We start from the raw sequence: 21,666 nt of genomic DNA, 5'->3' as shown, positions 1-21,666 counted from the left end.
GAAGTGTGCAACATTTTGACCGCATATTTTGGTAGTCCACAGTCACACCTAATCACACTTACATCCATATTCCGGAGGGAAGAAGTGGAGGTGCTTCTGGTTTTCTCTGTGTTGTCGTCCTTTGACGTGGACGTCTGGGAACACCGAGCACACTGGAGAGACACAGGGACAATGTCAGTGTTGGACAGTAACTAATGAGGACTAATAAGTACATTTAATCAAGTCATTTTGAGATATTTTTTTAATTTACTGGAGTATTTCCCGTTATCAATAATTATACTTAACTATATATTTTGGCAATTTGAAAATAGCCGAACTACAAACTCGACAATGTGTCGCTGTGTGACGTGTTGTGAGCTTGTAGATCTGCTATTTTTATTGTACATTTTATACAATTAAAAACTTCTCTCGTCTCACGTCTGCATAATGAGTAGCCTACTTTTACTTTTGGTACTTTAAGTATATTTTGATGCCAATCCTTTTGTACTTTTACTCAAGTAAATTTGAATACTGGTCTTGTAACAGACTATTTCTACAATTTCTACAATACCCTATTGTACAATAGGGTATTGATACTTTTACTCAACTAAAGAAATGAGAGTACTTCTTCCATCACTGAACAAAAACATTGCCAAGCACTTGACTTATGCTTGAATTATACTCTCTACTCGCATTATGGTAAATAGAAAATAGCGTATATACATGCTCAGAGTTTGTACATCAGATCATAAAATGTCACATAAAAAACTTTACGCACAGTGAGGTAAAATTAATAAATGATATATATATATATATATATATACATAGACCTTACCGTTGACAAACAGCCGGTGCCATACTGTGGGAAGAAATTACAGCAGCATTTAGATGGGAATTCTGTTTCATGTTATTTATTTTATCACTTAAATTTGTATTAAAGGAAACACAGACAAAAAAAACACCACCACGGAAAAAACAGACAATACCTAAATAAATAAAATAACATATTACACTTTACATCACACACAAAATGATATCTACCAGTAAGACTCCCTAATCGGGAGATAAGAGCCCATCAGGTCGCATACACAAACCTTAGAAGGCAATGGTAGCCAATCAGGAGGGGATGTTGATGACATGATTTTAGAGATACTGTGTACCGCTTTGCGGGATTTTATGGCAAAATCTGTAGAAGCATGTCCAAAATGTTTTTTTGCAAGAATCAGCCTCAGCAATGTGACGGGTTGAAAGCTTGTAGATCATGTGATTTAAAAAGTTTGGGAACCTCTGGGCTAGAGCCCTAGAACAAGGAAAATCTGGAGGAAAGGACACCAACGTCATTTTCCCTATCATGCAATTCCAACCGGCAGATTTGTCGCACCATGAGTGCCAAACTGCAGCCGGAAGTTCGGTAGAATGCACTGGAGTCAGTGGAAGCCTGTGGACCAGCTCATGAACAAACACTATTTCTGAACAATTCCACCGTTTCCTTTCTGGCAACCAAATCTCGTGATACTTCCGACGCAGAAACTATTATTATTTACTGTTATTATAATTATTTAATTATGTACTATGCACATCGAAAAGCAATTGATTGTAAAAATATGTGTGATATGTCTTCTTTTATATTCCTGAACCGATTATATGAAATAATAGTGTTTGTTCCAGGTTTGTTCATGAGCTGATCTAGCCGGCTCCATTCACTGACAAGTATTTCATTGCACTTCCGGTGCGAGTTTTGGCACCCATGGTGAGCGTCATGGCCGGTCATGGCGCATACCCCGTTGTCACGTGATTCCCTTCCTTCCATACATTCCTTGCCCTAGCTAGAACAGGAAGAATGTTGAGTGGCTACTGGAGATTGTAGTGACACAGAGTGGCCTAGTGGGGTCAGACCTGAGCCAATCTTGATGAGGCCGTTGTGCTGGATGAAGATGGTGTCACAGGTCAAGTTGCCATGGATTATAGGTGGGGCACACGAGTGGAGATAACTGCCAACAGATCAGACAGCATTAAAGAGCGTGCAAAGGATCATTTGAAATCAAAAGGAAGAGGAGATGATCCGAGCACACACAAAAATTAGGAGGAGTTAAAAACAAATACAATGGTTATTCTATAAAAATTGCCTACATGTTTTGACCGGTTACTGTCTTCATCAGGGTGAGAACTGAAGACCTTACTAAAATGGATAATATATTTAAGGCGTTTTTAATTTTTAATTTTAGTTTTAGAGGGCAATTATGATGTATTACGGCATATAAGCTTATTAGTCAGGGCTCTTTTTTAAGTCCTGTCCAGTGTGATGAATCACATTACAGTCATTACCTGAGGGCCGACAGGATCTGGGTGCACCATCGTTTCCAAGCCTGGAACACAGAGGAACATAAGTACTCTTAATACATGGATTTATTATGTATACACACCACCTGATTAAAAAAAATAAACATCTATATCCATGAAATAAATATATATATTTTTTCTTCTTTTTTTCAGATGACAGTTCTATCTGAACTGTATTAGAACAAAAACAGTGTTAGAACATTACATTGTAGAGCAGGGGTCTTCAACATGGGGTCCTCAGAGTTACTACAGGGGGTCCTCCAAATTGCTGTGATAGGATTTTTTTTTCTTTTTTCTTTTTTAAATTAACCACTTGAACCCTAGCATCCCTATTCTGAGGAGAACTTTAGCACTGTGAGGTGTGGTGAGCTTATAACAACGCTATACAATGATAGTTACTGTCAAGCAAGTCTATGAAGCGATCTATGAAAAGGTTTACCCCTGCTATAGAGATCCAGACAGGAGCGATAAAGGCAGAGAGGTCACCATGTGGCTTCTTTCCAATACACGACTTTAGTTTCTTTGCAGGTATTACAGACATACACAAACACACAAACACACACACACACACACACACACACACACACACACACACACACACACACACACACACACACACACACACACACACACACACACACACACACACACACACACACACACAGCATGGGGCTTGGCCTGGCTGTCATCTTGATTTATACAGGTATTAATTAGGTGCCGGTGTGTCGTGCTCAGTAAATAGCAGATCTACAAGCTCACAACAGGTCACAAGTGTGCTTGTAGATCTGCTTGTACATCTGCTACTTATCGCAGGCAACAGTACACCAGTGTGCAACAAAGTATAAATCAGGCTTGAGCCGCCACGATGCCCGACGTTACGTCACTTCTAATCCCACTGAAAACGTGGGTCTGAATTCTAATGAGGCTGCAGTACCCTGAAGCGTCCACCGCGGCAGGACTGAGCAGACCGCTCACTCACACACACACAGGGCAGATATGAGTGGATAGGGATCGTAGAAACAAACTGACCTTGACATTCATGGTCTTGTGATTCTTCTTTGTTTTCTTCAAAAACTGCCTCAGGCTGCCAGAGGACATGTACTCTGTAATGAATATGACCTGTAGGAAAGTGGACAAATTACTAGTCTGTGTGTGTGTGTGTGTGTGTGTGTGTGTGTGTGTGTGTGTGTGTGTGTGTGTGTGTGTGTGTGTGTGTGTGTGTGTGTGTGCGTGTCCAGTAAAAGTACACATGTAAAATATCATGTTAAATTATCACTGGAATTTACTGGGTATGTGTGTCTTGTGTGCATACGTTATACAGGATGTGTGTAAAAGAGAGGGGGAAAAGCCCAGACACAGAAAGAAAGAAAGAAAGAAAGAAAGAAAGAAAGAAAGAAAGAAAGAAAGAAAGAAAGAAAGAAAGAAAGAAAGAAAGAAAGAAAGAAAGAAAGAAAAGAAAGAAAGAAAGAAAGAAAGAAAGAAAGAAAAAACAAACAAACAAACATACCCGTGGATTGCCATCCCTCTTGTCTAGCCAGTATTTGTGGAACTTGACAATGTTGGTGTGTTCAACCTGCATTAGGGTCTCAAACATCTCCTTTATATTTTCCTAAAAACACAAAAACATTTGGGTATCAGACTTCTATCAAATCCGTGTGTGGTATTTATATCTTTGCTTCACACACACACACACACACAGAATACCAGTAGAGTCGCCGAAATGAAGCTCGCCGAGAAACGGGGGGTGCGTTCGGAAATGCACACCGGGTGGGGCAACGGTGCGCTTTTTCAGTCTGAACTCTGAAGGTAAACTTTCTGAAAAGCAGCAGTTGCTAACTTAACGTTGCTATTGATGTTTATAAACTAGGGTAAATTATAATAGAATATTAATTCATGTTGATACTGAAGAAGGCATACTGTGATTGTGTGTCCTACTTTACATGTTTGTTGTTGCTAGCATTAACATTTATGATACTGTGAGATTAAGACTATAACCATAATTTACCCTAAATAAACATCAATAGCAACATTAGGTTAGCAACTGCTGCTTTTCAGAAAGTTTACCTTCAGAGTTCAGGCTGAAAAAGCGCACCGTTGCCACACCCGATGTGCATTTCCGAACGCACCCCCCGTTTCTCGGCGAGCTTCATTTCGGCGACTCTACCTGTTACCCACACACAAGCACACACACACACAAGCACACACACACAGTTTGTCTACTGTCAGAGAGAACATAAAACACATTCCATTTCACTTTAGAATATCCTTTGAATATAATTATTACCAGTAAGACGCCCTAAGGGCGAGAAGCGACCTCGCCCTAATGGGCGAGATCGTGCACATGGACGCTTTGGCATGTCTTGGCCTGGTTTCAGTCGTACCTAACAAATAGAAGTTTTTCAGGTCCAACTAGGTGACTTCTCATCTCCCTCTGCCCCCCTCACCTCTGGGGTCCCCCAATGTCCTTGGCCCCATCCTGTTCCATGCTGCCACTAGGATCAATTTTCACTAAACATAACATCGTTGCTACGCTGATGATGTGCAAATCTATCTACCCCTCAATAGCAACTCCCATAATTCAATTAAACGCCTACTTGACTGCCTAGACGACGTAAAATCCTGGATGGACACAAACTTTTTTAATTTAAATCAAAACAAGACAGAAGTTATATTTTTTGGCACTGCTGCACCAATACCAACCTGGGTTCCCTTAGCTCAAACATCTGTCCCTCTGTCTGGGTGTCACCTTTGACAATAATTTCACCTTCACTAAACACATCCATAGCTCCATAGTTAAAAGCAGTTTCTTTAAACTCCGCCTACTAGCAAAGGTCAATCCATACCTCCCAGCAAAACAGCTGGAGATGGCAATCCATGCTTTTATATCTTCTAGATTGGACTATTGCAACTCTCTCCTCTCCGGCATTGATCAGTCCTCAATCCGGCGCCTGCAGCTAGTGCAGAACGCGGCAGAACTGCTCGCCTTCTTACTGGCACAAAATCACACTCGTGTGAACTGAGCGGTGGTGTGTGTGTGTGTGTGTGTGTGTGTGTGTGTGTGTGTGTGTGTGTGTGTGTGTGTGTGTGTGTGTGTGTGTGTGTGTGCAACAGCGCCCCTCCCTTAACATGTGTGGTCAGAAAAGGTAACTGCAGGCTACGGACACGGAGACAGACAGACAGACAGACAGACATACAGACAGACAGACAGACAGACAGACCCACACACACGGCCACGTATAGGAGCGTTGTGACCACCGCTCAAAAAAGCGGGAGCACATAACCCCAGTTTTAACACATCTGGTGCCAACCCCGAGTTTCCCGAGTTTGTATTGGTACTAGTGCTGTGCCAACCCCGAGTTTCCCGAGTTTGGGCCGTTTTTGGAAAAAAAATTTTTTTCGTTTTTTCAAAAAAAAAAAATTCAATTTTTTTTTTGGACCTCCAGAAATGTGTTAGGCATGATCGCGATCGCGAAATTGCATGTTTAACCCCCATACCAACCCATTCTTTCAAACATGGCAGCCATGTTTGTTTACATCTGAAGAAAACATAATGGCTCATAAATCATGAATGCCTGAACGGATTTCCAAGCGGATTTTTTTGTTTGAAAGCTGTGAACAGCCTGCACACACGTGGTGCATCATCTAGGCATGGGCGTGCACTTTTTACACAATTGCACAATTACATGGAAGTCTATGGTAACCATGGCAACGCGGGACATTGGCCGGAAAAAATCATTGCAACATAAGTGTTAACAGCACTGCGCTGGCTCCCTGTCAATTTTAAGAATTGATTTTATTTTAAGATTATTTTACTCACTTACAAATCCCTGCACGCGGGGCGCCCGCTGGCCTGGTGGTCAAGGCGCATACCACATACTAGGCAATGATGCCTTCTGGCGTCGCCGGTTCGATTCCCGATCCGGACGACCTTTGCCGCATGTCATTCCCCATCTCTCTCCCCATTTCCTGTCAGTCTACTATCCTATCAAATAAAGGCATAAAAAGCCCAAAAACATATCTTAAAAAAAAAAAAAAAAATCCCTGCACGGCCTGGCCCCCTTATACCTGTCAGAACTTGTGGAACTCTACGTCCCAAGCTCTTAGAAGTTCCAACGGGCTGAGAAGTAGGGGCGACCGCACCTTTGCCTCAGCCGCCCCTAGGCTCTGGAACAGCCTGCCCTTCTCACAATGGGCACAGTGTTCGGGTTTGACATCACAGTGATGTCAGAGCGTGACAGTCAACAATGTGATGTCAGAACAGGTCAGCTATAGACATTGAGGTGTAAAATTCAATTATGTTTTTCAGTAATTTCATGAAGAAATCAAAGAAGAATCTAAGAAATTCCATAAATTAGAACACACATGTTTAAGAAGTAGTGAAAATAGCAGATCTACAAGCTCACGACACAGCACGAAGTGACGCGTTATGAGCTTGTAGATCTGCTGTTTTCACAAGTTCCAGGTCCCCGGCAAACGCCTAATTTCTCTTTTGGATTCTCGAGCAAAGAAGTTTGGAAACCACCGCCCAATATTGACTGTAGGTGATGAATAGGATTAAATGACAGTACCTCCTGTGCTTTGAAGACCTTGAGGTCAGAGAAGACCACCTCGTTCCATACCACTTCCACCCCTTCTTCCGTGTCCATGGCCAAGAAAGCACTCTCCACTCCTGGGACATTTCCTTGGCTGAGCTGCAGGGGGCAGAACACAAACATACATTATGATTGGACCTACCATAATGCCAGGGGTGGAGAAAGTACTATTTTTTGTTGTACATACTAAAAGTATCAATACTGCAAATGTAGAAATATTCTGTTACAAGTAAAAATCCAGTAATCAAATTTTACTTAAAGTACCAAAGGTATTGATTGATTGATTGATTGATTGATTGATTGATTGCAGGGGCGTCAATTGGGTATGGCAGGGGTATGCAGCTGCCATACCCTGGGTCCAGGGGGGAAAATAAAAGTTACTTTTAAATATAAATCCATGAATGTCCCTTTGTCTATCTGTTCTGGTTATTATGTTGTTAAAGGACAACTTTGTTTTTTTACAACAAGGGTTCATATTTTAGATTGTAATTAGAGAAAAGAAAAGGTGAGTGTTAAAATGTTTTCATTTGCTTCGTTCTATTGTATTATCACGTTTACCATGCTAAAATGTGGGGCATGCGTACGTATGGGGGCATGCGTACAAGTGGCTAAATATGTCTTTTTAGACACAATAAGCCAGCAGTTTCTTTATTGCTATTTACAGTAACACTTCTAGGCCCCATAAGTCACATCCAACCATGAATGGTTGTGTTGTATCTTGGGAATGGGCTTATTCTGGGTAAAATTACATATTTAGCCACTTGTACGCATGCCCAACCACTGAAATAAGAATCTCTAAAACAATAGAACGAAGCAAATGAAAACATTTTAACACTCACTTTTTCTTTTCTCTAATTACAATATAAATTATGAACCCTTGTTGTAAAAAAACAAAGTTGTCCTTTATTTACAGTAGAATAACTACAAATGCAACATTTTACAAAATGGTCACTTTAACAAGGTATTATAATTATATTCTCCACACTATTCTCCCCATCTTGACAAAATGGTATATTCCCAGGTTCCGCAGGTCAGCTACACAGGTGCAATGCATTATTGTTAATTGTGGCACGTTTACTAACATGCCAAGTTTAGCTGCACTTGAACAACCGTTCCAGGCTGCCATATCTAGCCCAAGAAACCGTAGAAACGGGGGAAAAAATAGAATGTACTTCTTAAAATAAATGTATCATGCCTGTTGCTAAGGTACAGTATGGCAACATGACTGGTGTCGCCAGTCATGTTGCCATACCTTAGCTTTTTCTGAACTGACACCACTGATTGATTGATTGATTGATTGATTGAAGATTTTATTGGAAGTTTGCATAGGAAAAGGTACAGTTTCATGACAGTACAATTCGCAGGTCCAGGGTCAACTAAAAGGATAAGCTCAAGTAAGCACGTGACTTATTTAAATTGAGATCCTTCAAAGTACTCGTTACACGGAATGTCCCATTTCACAAGTTTTGAAATGTATAATTTTATTTTGAAAATAGCAGATCTACAACCTCGCAGCATCACGACACGCTCTGAGCTTGTAGATCAGCTATTTTCAAATAGCCAAAGTATAGATAGGGCTGAAGTGGCTCATGTATGTTTTGTAAAAATCAATAATCTACAAAAATAACTAAAGTTTTCAAATAATGGTAGGGAAGTAAAAGCACAACATTTTCCTCAGAGATGTAGTGGGGTAGAAGTAAAGCACTGATAATTGGAAATACCAATTTAGTACCTCAAAATGCTATTCAAGTACAGTGCTTCAGTAAATGTGCTTAGTTACTTTATACCACTCTTTAGACCTATACCGTAATGCTTAGAGATCAATAGAAGATGCCAAATTTAAAAGGTAATGAATCTTGACACAACTGGTGGTACCATGATGTCTGAACAACAGGCAACAGAGCCCACAAGAGCATTACGAGGACAATGACAACAATGTAACTCTGTCAATAAACTGTGATTGTACAGTAAAAGGAAATGGATACCACTGCCAAGGATAGACAGGATGCCAGGGTCACGTCAAGTGTTGCCAGATTGTGCAAGAGAAATAAGCAACCAGGTCTAGGAAAACGCAAGTATTATTATAGGCCACAAGAGAAATCCCGTTTTGTATCGCGTGACTCCCCGACGCGCGACGAACAATAAAACACAAAAATGCTCTTAGCCAAAGAAAAAAGATGTAACTATGTCGACAAAGTCTGCAGAGTGATGTATGGTGTAGCCTCTTGTCTGCCTCAACAGGTAACAGGCTGTGGGGGGAGGGAGGTGGAGCTGTGAGAGCAGCAGCAGCAGCTTGTGAACGCGCGTTTCCCAACGGGTTAGGGATTTCCCAGTGTTTCTCTCCTGGGCTGGGAGTTCAGAGTTGAGCTTGTTGTAAACAAACATGGCGGCGACCAGGAGCTGATGTAGCTCGGATATGCTAACTACAGTATGAGGGACTGAGACCGAGCGAGAAAAGTGAATTTTGAGCGAGAATAATAACCGGATTACGGGTAGACACAAAAGGTGCCGTTTTGGAGCCGTGGGGTGCAGGGGAGAAAATCGAAAAATGAACAAAATGCTGCTTTGGGTAAAACAACACCTGGATCAGCCCAGAGCCTTCCTGGATCATCATTTCAAAGGTAGGAAAGTCGTTTTTGACCGAAACTCCCCTTTAAACCTATAAAGCAGTGGTAGGCAACCTTAGGCACGGGTGCCAACATTGGCACAGGGGAGGGTGATCACTGGCACACTGACAGAAGTGTGAGAGAGAGGATTTATAATTTTAACTCAAAACTCTGAGGAGGGCGTCAGGGAGATTTATTGAGTCTAATAATAACAATGTCTGTCCTGCCAATCAAAATATGTCAGAATGTTTGATGGCGTGTCATTAAAATGTATGTTGACATGGCACACTGACTATCGAGAAAATAAAGACATGGCACACTTCATTTCGAAAAGGTTGCTGACCACTACTATAAACTGTAAAATGTATTTATTTTTTACATTTTAGCAGGACAAATCTGGTATGGGGCTCCCTGGCTATTTTCAGATGAGGGTTAGGGGACAAACACATCATTAATTTGGGGGTTCCACAAATGTGGTGCTGGAAATTAAACACCGCCGGCTCAGATGGCTCGGACATGTCCTCCTAGGACGGCATTTCCTAAAGTAGCCTTGAGATGGACCCCACCTGGAAAGAGCAAACAAGGGATGCCAAAAACAACTTGGTGGAGAACTGTGACCTTGGAACTGAAGATGGCAAACCTTACATGGGGCGAGGCACAACATGCTGCACAGGATAGGACCAAATGGAAGCAGATAGTCACAGCCTTATGTTCCACATGGAACGAAGAGTATTAAGTAAGTAAATATGACAAGCCAAATAGGCAACTACTACACTTTAGAAAATGAATGCAGTTTTTACTATAGTAAAAGAAATGCAAATGCCTCCTTTCCATGCCATACCTGAAGGCAGCATTCAAGAGAATTGCCTTGTCCAAACTCTCCTGAACTTGAATGCAGTATCTTATGCTGAAAGAATTGCCCAAACTGCGTAGAACTCCATGCCATACGCCACATCTCCAGTATTGCCTTTTTTATGCTTAAGTTTAGTGTGGTATCAAGTACTGAAGTTGTACCTCCAAGCTCACAACGCGTCATGCTTGTGACCTGCTATTTTCGATATTTTCACCAAAAGGCCCTTTTAGAAATGTCAGCCCCTGCCTTTCTAACATTCTCTGCACATCCCTGCAAGCAAGTACAGAAAGCAAGTACAGAAAAAGACACCAATAATAACACTTATAATAAGCCGGACATGGCAACACTTATCAAGCGCTATGTGCCGCCTGGAGGAGCCAAGGTAAACGGGAACAGGGGTAAATAAAGGAGTGCATGTCCAAGGCCGGGTTCCATGCAGTACATGACTGTGACTTGCTGAGTGTCATGATGACACTCAGCAAGTCACACTATTACACTGTGACACAGAGTCCACAGAATCCTCCGGTATCCATGCGATGCGTTGTTGTGAGCTTGTATATCGGTTATTAGTGCTACTTTTGAAACAGTTTGAAAGTGAGCGTGGTTAAATGTCCATGGGTTTTTATAGATATTGAACAAATGAAAAGCATTAACAAGAGTTTGTGTGTTGTGACCAGTGTTGGGCAAGTTACTTTTAAAAAGTAATTTGTTACTTTACTAGTTACTGCTCTGAAAAAGTAACCAATTACGTTACTAGTTACTACATTATACCGTAGTTACTTTACTTTAAAAAAAAAAACATTCTGGAGGAAAAAAGGTCAGTTACACTCTTTTTTGATTTTGTTAAGGGGGCTTCCATTAATGACCTTATAAAGAGAAAAGACAACTCCCTATCATTGTAGCAATTATTATTGAAATGAAATTGTCGCAGGTACGATTCCCGTTCAGGCAGCTACTGTATGTGTCAGTGTGTCCCCTTAACCCCTAATTGCTCCCCAATTGCCACACATGACTGCTCACTGCTCCTAGTCGTTATAGGATGGGTAAAATGCAGAGAATAAATTTCACGTATGTGCAAATGTACTGTGACAAACAACACTCCAAGGCATGGGGCCTATATTATTTTATTCTTTTATGTAGTGGAACAATAAAACACAATATATGTTTAGAAATGTTGACAGGCATATATTCATTGTAGCCTTCTTCAAACCAAGTTGTGCACATGTCGTAGTGCTGTGCAATAGGAAATCAAATCTTTTCTTTCTGCACTGTGGCACTGACTAGTTATCTGAGGCCAACAGACTCAAAGGTTGAGATGGAAATTGGAAAGCATCAAGCATGTGTCATATCTAGCTAGCACTTACAGTACATGGCTTAATCAAAGTAATCTGTAACAAGGAAGAGATTATCTACTGTATTTAGGCTATATTCTGGATAAATACCTGTCTGGGGATAGCAAGGCAACAATGGTGATAAAAAAAAGAAATCAAAGAATGGGATTCCTGGTCAGTATGTCCACTTTTATCAAAAGAGTGCCCTCAGGACTCTTGCTAGGGCCCTCGTTTAGTCCCTCTATGACTACGCCTGCACCTCCTGGTACTCCAACACCAAAATGCCATTAACACATCGGCTGCCCAAAAGGTGGCGCCAGAGCCCCAGCTAAGTTCCCAAAGCCACTTCCATAGAAGAATACAAGGCCCTGTTGCGTCAATGCATGCGTCATGACGTCACTTGGTCACATGAGCGCAGACAGGATGTTATTGTGTAACTTACTGTATGGGCCAGTGTTGATCATAGCTGTTCATTGCCGATCAAAATTTGGACATTTTGCCGCACGCGGCCACAGTTTTAGCCATAAAACAAACATCAGAGATAAAGGGCGTTAAAGATGGGGAAATGCATTGGAGTATACGGAGAAAAACAGCCGCGCGATGCTCTCAGCGTCGACTCGAAGCGACTAGCGGCTAATGGGCTACATCCAGGCGCAGCCCCAACGTAACGGTGAGATTTAAAGTTAATACTCTAAGTACAGTAAACACGTCAACGCGTTGTGGGCCTCCAGCGACATCAAAGAGATTGGCGTGTAGACACCTCTTTGGCCCCCGCTGTGTTAAAAACTAAACTCCAAACCTCCCAAAACAAACTGATTCGACTACTTCTTAACCTGTGGCCCATGAGACCCACGTTTCTCCCACACACTTTGCTAGCCTGGCTCAATGTAGACGACAGGGTTAAACAACTAAAAATGGGATTGACATTCAAAATATGCAACCCTCAACCCCCACAGTACCTGCATATCTGACCAAACACCTTCACAAGGTTAGCGAAACCCACAGCTACAACACCAGAGGGAGCGCACACAACAATCTGATAATACAAACACATAGCACAAATATGGGTAAATTCTACTTCTACAATACAGCCACTCAAGTGAGGAATTCCTTAACTATTTCCCTTAAGACATGAAGCTCGCTGGGCTCCTTCAAGGCTGCCCTGAATGTCCACCTTCCAGGAGGCCACTGGCGAAGGTAGTCATCACTCCTCCCAGTGAACACCCACCCCCCATTTATTTTATTTATATTTTATAATTGCATTGAATGTAGTTCTTACTCTGGACATATAATGGTCTTTTAAAATTGCATAAAATGTTGTTCTTGTTACTATTTGCGATGAATTGAATGCCAACGACTTCCAACATAAACAAAGCCGTAAAAGGTCTTATTTGGGATGTTCCTTTGTGGGCAGGATGTTTAACCGGCCGGTGCTGCACTGCATATATTTGTGTTGTCTGTACTTGTCATGTTACTCATGTTTGTCTAATGATTCAATCAAATAACAGGTTTCATCAGTGACCCATGCCTGACGGCGAGGCTGGTGCAATAATGCAGCACACAACACAACATGATGTGTAATTGTCACCTAATTATCAGGTAAGTGGCTGCTGAAGTAATTATGAATCGTCTAGAATAGATGTTTGCGCTGGCATATGGTTTGTCCCAAAGCTGAAAAGCTGATAGACCGATGTTTGGGATCGATGCAAACATTATATAATCTATGTTTTAACCCACCCAAAAAAGCAAGAAAAAATACATTTTCGTCCACCGTACATGTTGGTCAGTTACGGTCTGACGGTTATTTCCCACCAAAATAAAAAATGTTCATGAATTAAAGACAAATAAAAAATGTATATATATTCAAAATAATGTCATAGTTATATAAAAAAAATCTAAGAAATTCTATAAATTAGGAGGGGAGGGGGAGGGGGGGTTAATAAGTACTGGGCTATTCTCACCAGTTTGGGTCTCAGGGTAAATTTTCTCTTTTTTGGGGTATTTCTTTTTATTTATTTTTCATCCCACGATTTTGTAACCCATTTTTCACCCGGTGCCAATCATCTAATGCAATCCTGGGCGCTGCACTCCCTCTGCCAACCTGGGGAGAGCAACGGACTGACCTCATGCTTCCTTCTATGCATGAGGAGTCCAAGTTGCTTTTTTCACTGACAGGGGGGAGTTTCCCCTGGTTGGACGTAGCGCGTGGAAGGAACACGTTATTCCAACCAGTTCCTTTCCCCTCCATCAGGCGCCCCAGCTGGCCAGGGGGAGGCAGTATAGAGACCAGGATTCCTGAATGTTTTTGTGAGGGTACCTACCCTAGGAGACACAGGGAGAACATGCAAACTCCACTCAGCCTTTTGCCAACCCCACCTAGGGCAGGGGTTCCCAGACTTTTTTGTCTCAGGGCACCCCATAAATATTTTTTGTAATCCAAGGCACCCCTACATTATAACTTTCACTCCCAGCACCTTATATTTATAGCATATTTTCGTTGTATTTATCATCTATAAAATGTACTAAACTAGTGAAAACAGCAGATCTACAAGCACACAACACCTCGCGATGCAAGGCGTTGTGTGCTTGTCGATCTGCTGTTTTCACTAGTTTTGTGCGATAGTCTTGTATGATGAAGCAGGGCCTTGCTTTACCAAAAGACGTACACATTTGAAACTTGGAGATACGAGGTTTCTGCCCAACACTGCAACAGTGATTATGTTGCGAGGAAATTGTTGAGATAATAGCCATTTTGGTTAGAACTGACAGAAAATAACTTTTACTTCAAGTTTAAAATTATACTAAATATTTTTTCAAGTGTCGAAATAAAATCCAAATATTATCAAATTATCTCGCGGCACCCCTGGACTGCCGTCACGGCACCCCAGGGTGCCCCGTCACCCACTTTGAAAACCCCTGACCTAGGGTATGGGCACAGATGACGCGGAGGAGAGAACACGCCCCCAGCTCCCCCGGCGGGATTGGAAGCCAGGACCTTCTAGCTGTGAGGCAACAGCACTACTGACTGTGCCACCGTGCTAGCCTGATACTTCAGTCCGCACATCACCACCCCCTGTTGGTGGGTGGTGTGTAGTGTGGACTGAACCCGCATATATTTTATTTTATTTCAGGCTCGCCTGAAGAGCGGGCGAATTGAATGGGCCAATCAGGGTTGTATGCTTGGGGCACGTGGTTTGGCTGCTCCGGTCTCAGCCCCCTCCAAACAGAGCTCTTCTGCCCACGTCAGAGCAGTGTAGGCCCACGTGAGATTCACTAGTGGACTCTGATTGGTGTCCTCTGCCCACGTGAGAGTCTAGTGGACTCTGATTGGTCCGTGAAAACTGTCATGGCGGAGTCAGACTCGACTTGAATTATTTTAATAAACTATACAATAGGTTCGTTTCATTACGTTTTAATACCATTTTGCACTAACGTAAACATGCAGTCATATAATATGTTATGAGAAATAACGTATTTTTGCAATGACGCGCCACGTCGCCGTCGGAGGCTCTAAGCGTGTGTGTGTGTGTGTGTGTGTGTGTATGTGTGTGTGTGTGTGTGTGTGTGTGTGTGTGTGTGTGTGTGTGTGTGTGTGTGTGTGTGTGTGTGTGACGTCAATAGGCTTTAGCCCGCCCCCGCTGAAGTAGAATGTCTGCTCGAAATCTCAGACTCTCTCCCCCACGTAGTGTGGTGTGTTGAGTCTGACGCTTGCAGTCAGGCTACCACTGTGCCCCCTCTCTTTTGGGTCTTGAGCTAAAGGTTTTGGGAACCACTGATATAGAATACAGCAGAGGTGGGACATTCGCGAATGAATCAAGTCTTTTGAACAGCTCTTTGAAATGAACGATGGGAATGAACGTTTGCAGTATAGGGAGCCTTTCCTTTTTTTGAGGAGGGGGAGTAAATTCTTTACTTGCAGAGTATTTCTACCTTGCAGTGTTGATACTTTTACTTTAAAAAAAAACACGTAAAAGTATCAACACTGCAACGTGGAAATACTCTTCAACAAGTAGAAGTTCGGAATTAGAATGTAATTGAGTAAAAGTACAAGTGTATTGGTATCAAAATGTACAAAAGGACCAATAGTAGAAAGTACTCATTATGCAGAATGTCCCATTTCACAGGTTTTCCAATGAATAAAATGTAGTGAATGATGTAATAATGTGGTTGAAGTGATTTGCAACCATAATCAAAAGTAACCAGTAACTAAAATGAGCCAGTCTTTTGAACGGCTCTTTGAAAGGAACAGATGTCAGAGATCTGGCTCACTTCAAAGAACCATAAATCCCATCTCTAGAGTACAGTGCAGTCAGCGAGTAATATCATTTCCTCTCCTAGTACAAAACTATTTACGTTTTGTAGTGCAGGGACGTGTGACCACAAGCTCCCAACAAGCCACAACCAGGAGCTAAATCCATGCAAAGTAGCACCTTTGTTTGTACAGTCCCACTCAAACACACACACACGGGTGACATCAATTCCCTTCTCTCTGTAACACACACTACCAGGGCATGATGTCACTGTAGCTAAAAGAATAAAATAGAGCTTAAAAGAGTGGTTAATGCTGGAACGGTGGTGATCCGTGTGTGGATATAGGGAATGGATAAGCGAGAGAGAGAGGCACTGCAGACATTTCTGAGAGCCGTTCAACAAAGCGGCCAGACAGGATGAGTACGACACCATCTGTAACATGATGATGTAAAACAGAACAGGAATGGAGAGATGAGCAACGGTGAAGAGAGGCAGATGATGGATTAACGAGACAGACGGAGAGAGAGAGAGAGAGAGAGAAGTGCCGGCAGACACAACGTTAGAGAGGTGGTGACTGGAGAACAGTGTTGCCAGAATCTCAGGGAGAAACAAGCAACCAGCCAGGTCTATGAAAACAAGCCCAAAAGAAGCGACTATAGGCCACATGAGCACTTTAAACATACACTGGCTATTTGAAAATAGCAGATCTACAAGTTCACAGGGCATCGCGATGCGAGTGCCAAAAGATCTTGAAATAAGATTTGAACACAAATCTGGTATGCGGGGATCCGCGTTGTGAGCTTGTAGATCTGCTATTTTCCAAAGATCTTGAAATAAAATTTGAACACAAATCTGGTATGCGGGGCTCCCTGGCACAAAACATTTTCAGATGGGGTTTAGGGACAAATATATATTAATTTGGGGGTCCATGACATGATGGAAATATTTGAGAACCACCGTTTTAAATAATAATAATAAAAAGAATTGGAAACAAATAAGCAACTACACTTTAGAAACAAAACAAGACAAAAATGCAACCCGCAACTACGAATATTTACAAGCAACTTTACAGAAAAAGAAGCCCAAAGTTGCTTATAGTATAGCAGACATGGCAACAATGATTGGCGAGCAACGGAATGCGAGAAAGGATAGGAGGGAAGAGAGCAACATAGGAGGGGGAGGGGAAACGGGCCAGTGTAAGAATAAAGAGACCGTGGAATGAGGTGAATTAAGGACAGATTGGTGCTTGCCAGCCTTTTAAGTCCCTGTTCCCATGCGTTTTAAATCCTGTTCAATAATGAATACGTTAATTATTCTTTCTTCCTTCCCCCATTTATAACATACCGGTAGCTAAAGGAGATTTTTGCTTCATTTAGTATTTCGAATTATGCACACATTTTATCTTCCAGAATCTGGGTACTAAAATTATAATCCAAGAGTATTGAAAACGCATAATTAATGGGACGGACCCACAGTGGTTTCAGTTTATGGGAGAGTGCTTTATTTTTGTTTCACTCAACATCCCTGCATACTTCCTCGTTTACTGATGCTGCATTTTGTTGTGAGGCTCTTGGCATTGTTTCTGTGTCTGAAGCCTGTTTTCAGTGAGTGCAAGTCTGAAAACCAGATCTTTAAATAAGATATGCTCCTGGAGATATGCAGCAGAGTAAGCTTCAAGAAGACATTACCCAAACAAAAAAAACATTATTGGATTAGATTTTAGGTACACATAACGTATAGCAACTTAGGTTTTTCAGGGCGCCCGCTGGCCTGGTGGTCAAGGCGCATTTGCCTGACTGCGAGCGCCAGACATCTCACACTACGTTTCACTTCGGGAGAGAGTCTGAGATTACGGACGGAGATTCTACTTCGGCGTGGGCGGGCTAAAGCCTATTGACGTCACACACACACACACACACACACACATACACACACACACACACACGCGACGGCGACGTGGCGTGACATTGCAAAAATACGTTATTTCTCATAACATATTATATGTCTGCATGTTTACGTTAGTGCAAAATGGTATTAAAACGTGATTAAACAGCACTATTTCATAGTTTATTAAAATAATACGAGTCGAGTCTGACTCCGTCATGACAGTTTTCACGGACCAATCAGAGTCCACTAGACTCTCACGTGGGCAGAGGACACCAATCAGAGTCCACGAGCTAGTCTCACGTGAGCTCAAGAGCTCTGTTTGGAGGGGGCTGGGACCGGAGCAGCCAAACCACGTGCCCCAAGCATACAACCCTGATTGGCCCATTCAATGCGCCCGCTCTTCAGGCGCGCTCGAAATAAAATAAAATATGTGCAGCTTCAGTCCACACTACAAACCACCCACCAACAGGGGGTGGTGATGTGCGGACTGAAGTATCAGGCTAAAGGCGCATACCATATACTAGGCTATGATGCCTGCTGGCGTCGCCAGTTCGATTCCCGATCCGGACGACCTTTGCCACATGTCAGTCCCCATCTCTCTCCCCATTTCCTGTCAGCCTACTGTCCTATCAAATAAAGGCATAAAAAGCCCAAAAACAAATCTTTAAAAAAAGAACTTAGGTTTTTCAGAAATTTAGAAGACTAACACAAATCTTCTCTTCTGGGGGTCCTTGCCACAAAATATTTTCAGATGTTGAGGGGGTCTGGCGGTCAAATACATTCGGGGGTCCTTGTCCTTGTGGTCTCAGGTCTTAACCCATTAAGACTGGGAAAGCATCTGTGTCATTTTAGATTTGATACGTTGGCTCTTCAAAAATAGCAAATATACCAGCTCACAGCACTGCAAGCTCATACATCTGCTATTTTTGAACATTAAAAAGAATCTCGCTGACGATTTAATGGCATTCAGTAGAATCGGCTTCAGGTCTTAATGAATCTGCTCCAGAGAATCGGTGACTAACGGATTGGGTCCTGATCAGGGGTGGAACGGGGGCAGAGAGTGGCAGATTTACCATTTCATGTAACAGTGGGTCTCTTTGGAGAGTTGCAGCCAGCCACAGACAGACAGCCCTGGGCTCCATTAGACATGCATTGCATGAAATTGCATGACACTCAGTCTGATGTGATGATACTGCCCGGTTTGAGGCGACCTAATCTGAGTTTCCAGAAGTTATTTTTAGAGGCGACCTGATGTTATCTACTATTACTACAACAGTAAGTTGATCGGGGTATTGCAGTATTGCATGGATGGAGCAATACAGATTGAATGGTGGAGGGTCGCCGGCGACGGAGGTCCGTGAGAGGTGCCGCGACCGGAACCCGCAGCGCCTCTCGCGGACCCCTGGCCCAGGCAGGGGAGACCTTCAAATGAAAGGTTTGAGAAACACTGGCTTGAAATATTAATTATAAAAGAGAAGAATGAACATGCTGTCTCTAAAAATGACTGGGCACCGGTGGCAGTGTTGCGTGGCGAAAACAGACGATCTACAAGCCCACAAAGCGTTGCACTTACGATGCGTTGTGAGCTTGTAGGTCTGCTGTTTTCTGCATGCGATACCGGTGTACGACAAAGCCAAAAGCCATATTGTGTGACGTCAGTTGCAAGCCCGAGTGAAAATGGTACTGACACCGCATGCCGCTCCCCGTCTCTCTCCCCATTTCCGGTAGGTATACAGTCCTATCGATAAAGGCATAAAAAGCCCAATAACAAATAATAAAACATTAAAAAAAAGATCAATAGCCATACAAATAATTGTTCTTAACAATGTCCTTGGCTTCGTAATCAAAATTGGCACAGGGCAGATATAAAAAAAACGTATTCATATACAGAGACATCACTGACATATTTAATAATGTTATACTTAAAAAAAGTAAAGATAGCGGAAATAGCTGTTCTACAAGCGATTATGACGATTATGCAAAACAATAGTGATTATCTCAAATAATTGTGATTAGGCGATTATGTAATGATTGTGACAGGCATACCTGCAGAACAAACTGCACATGGCGTTGACATTGAAAGGACCATAATAAGGCTAAAGGGCTGAATGGCCCATATTGTTCTGCGTGTGCATGCTTCACTTAATCAAAAGCATGAAGGATCATCATAAATGTCAGCTGTTATGTATTTCCCCGCCTGAGGAAACCCATTCTGTCTTTTTAAGTTAATTAATCGAACTCCCACCCGTACCTTGCGTGATCCTCTCACTCCCTCGTGGAAGATTTACATGTAAGCCCTGGTGAAGGATCTGCATGTGATGATGAATGGTTCTATTTACCTAGAGAAAAAGTAATCAAGCGCACGCCGCACGGTGCTTTCCTTACTGAATCACTCATCTGACGCATAGCTGATGATTTACTTGAAGTGTGATGATGGGTTTAGCGACCAGACAATTATAATTTTGGTTTCTCCTACACAGCCAAAAATGAGTACTTACAGACAGCATTACTGCTAAATGCTACAGTGCTCCTCTTCAGCTAAGGGTGATACCATCTTCCACAGACAGAAATGAATCAATGGTTGACCAGAGCCAGTCTAAAGCCTGATTTATTGCGACCGAAGGTTGCAGTTTAGTATGGGAAACGGCACATGCTGACTTTGTCTGGACGTGTACACTTTTTTACGGTCTATGCTGGGTTTGCCGCTCTGACATCATGCTCTGGCTTCACTGTGATTTCACACTAACAGAATCCCTTTTATGCCCATATATGGAGTTCTCTGATGTCATCAATATTAAGCCCATATCTAAAAGGACTTCATATGGGAATGCCCATATATGGAGGCCACATCAGCCACATCATGGCGTACCAAATCTAGATGAATTATGAATTTCTAATCCAAGTTGACAGACAGCTTTGCTTTCAAAAGGGGAATGTGGGGGAAAAAACTCTCTTAATGACAAATACTTCGAGTCGGTCATACAAGTTACGGCCAAACCTTCTTAGGGACATAAATAATCGAATCATAAACAATGTTTTTTTTTGTGTGTAGGGGGTCAACAAGCACACGCCCAAACAGCGGAAACCCACCCCGCCGACGGTACTGCCTTAAACCATTTAGGCCTGAAGGCAAATCGGTGTCACTTTATGGTCTCTGAGGCACTTGCCTGTCAGGCAAGTACAGGTCATGTTCTACTTGCCCAAAGGTCATGTCCACTTGCCCTAAAAGTAAATCTTCCATTTAAAATTATCAGTGAAAACAGCACATTATAAGTAAACAGTGCTCTTAATTTACATTCCACACAAGACAGAGCGCTCTGACCGCGTCTTGTGGTGGTATCTCGTGTTGTGTTTATAGACGGTTGCGTCCCCTATCAAATGAGCACTTGCCCGGTCGGGCAACCTGAAAGCAAACTTCACCTGCCCGAAGGTTTTATTTACTTGCAAGGGGCAGGTGGGCAAGCCTTAGTGTCAATGCCTGCTTTAGATTTGAACCACTTTAACCATTATTTTAAGCTTTAACTATTAAATAATAGCAGATATACAAGCTCACAACGCGGCACCGAGTGCCACGCTGCGAGCTTGCAGATCTGCTATTTTCTAAATCCTTCTTCTAAAATCTAAATCAGTCGTTCTCAAACTTTTTCATGTCAAGGACCCCCAAAATTACATGTATTCTGCCTCGGACCCCCATCTCAAAATATGTTCTCCCAGGGACCACCCAAAAGCAAATATTTGCGTTACAAATGTTCACCTTTAAAAAAGATATATTCAAAGAAAATCACGATTTATGGTTAAATCCCTCACAGTTGACAGCAGGGACCTTG

General features: G+C 42.3%; 1 protein-coding gene across 1 annotated transcript in view; it reads right to left on the bottom strand.

Annotated features, from left to right (window-relative positions):
* Positions 1 to 21,666, bottom strand: part of LOC308307126 (nuclear receptor-binding protein 2-like) — a 92,509-nt gene that overhangs the window by 12,531 nt on the left and 58,312 nt on the right. The window contains exons 2-8 of the mRNA XM_080752277.1: positions 6,888 to 7,010; positions 3,827 to 3,928; positions 3,349 to 3,438; positions 2,305 to 2,345; positions 1,876 to 1,970; positions 815 to 838; positions 63 to 152 (exon numbers count right to left, since the gene is read on the bottom strand). Coding sequence (XP_080608403.1) covers positions 63 to 152; positions 815 to 838; positions 1,876 to 1,970; positions 2,305 to 2,345; positions 3,349 to 3,438; positions 3,827 to 3,928; positions 6,888 to 7,010 — 565 coding nt within the window. The remainder of the gene's footprint in view (positions 1 to 62; positions 153 to 814; positions 839 to 1,875; positions 1,971 to 2,304; positions 2,346 to 3,348; positions 3,439 to 3,826; positions 3,929 to 6,887; positions 7,011 to 21,666) is intronic.

The sequence above is a fragment of the Nannobrachium achirus genome (genome assembly GCF_963921795.1).
Source record: "Nannobrachium achirus genome assembly, chromosome: 21".
Lineage (NCBI taxonomy): Eukaryota > Metazoa > Chordata > Actinopteri > Myctophiformes > Myctophidae > Nannobrachium > Nannobrachium achirus.
This window is presented reverse-complemented; position numbering and strand designations above follow the sequence as displayed.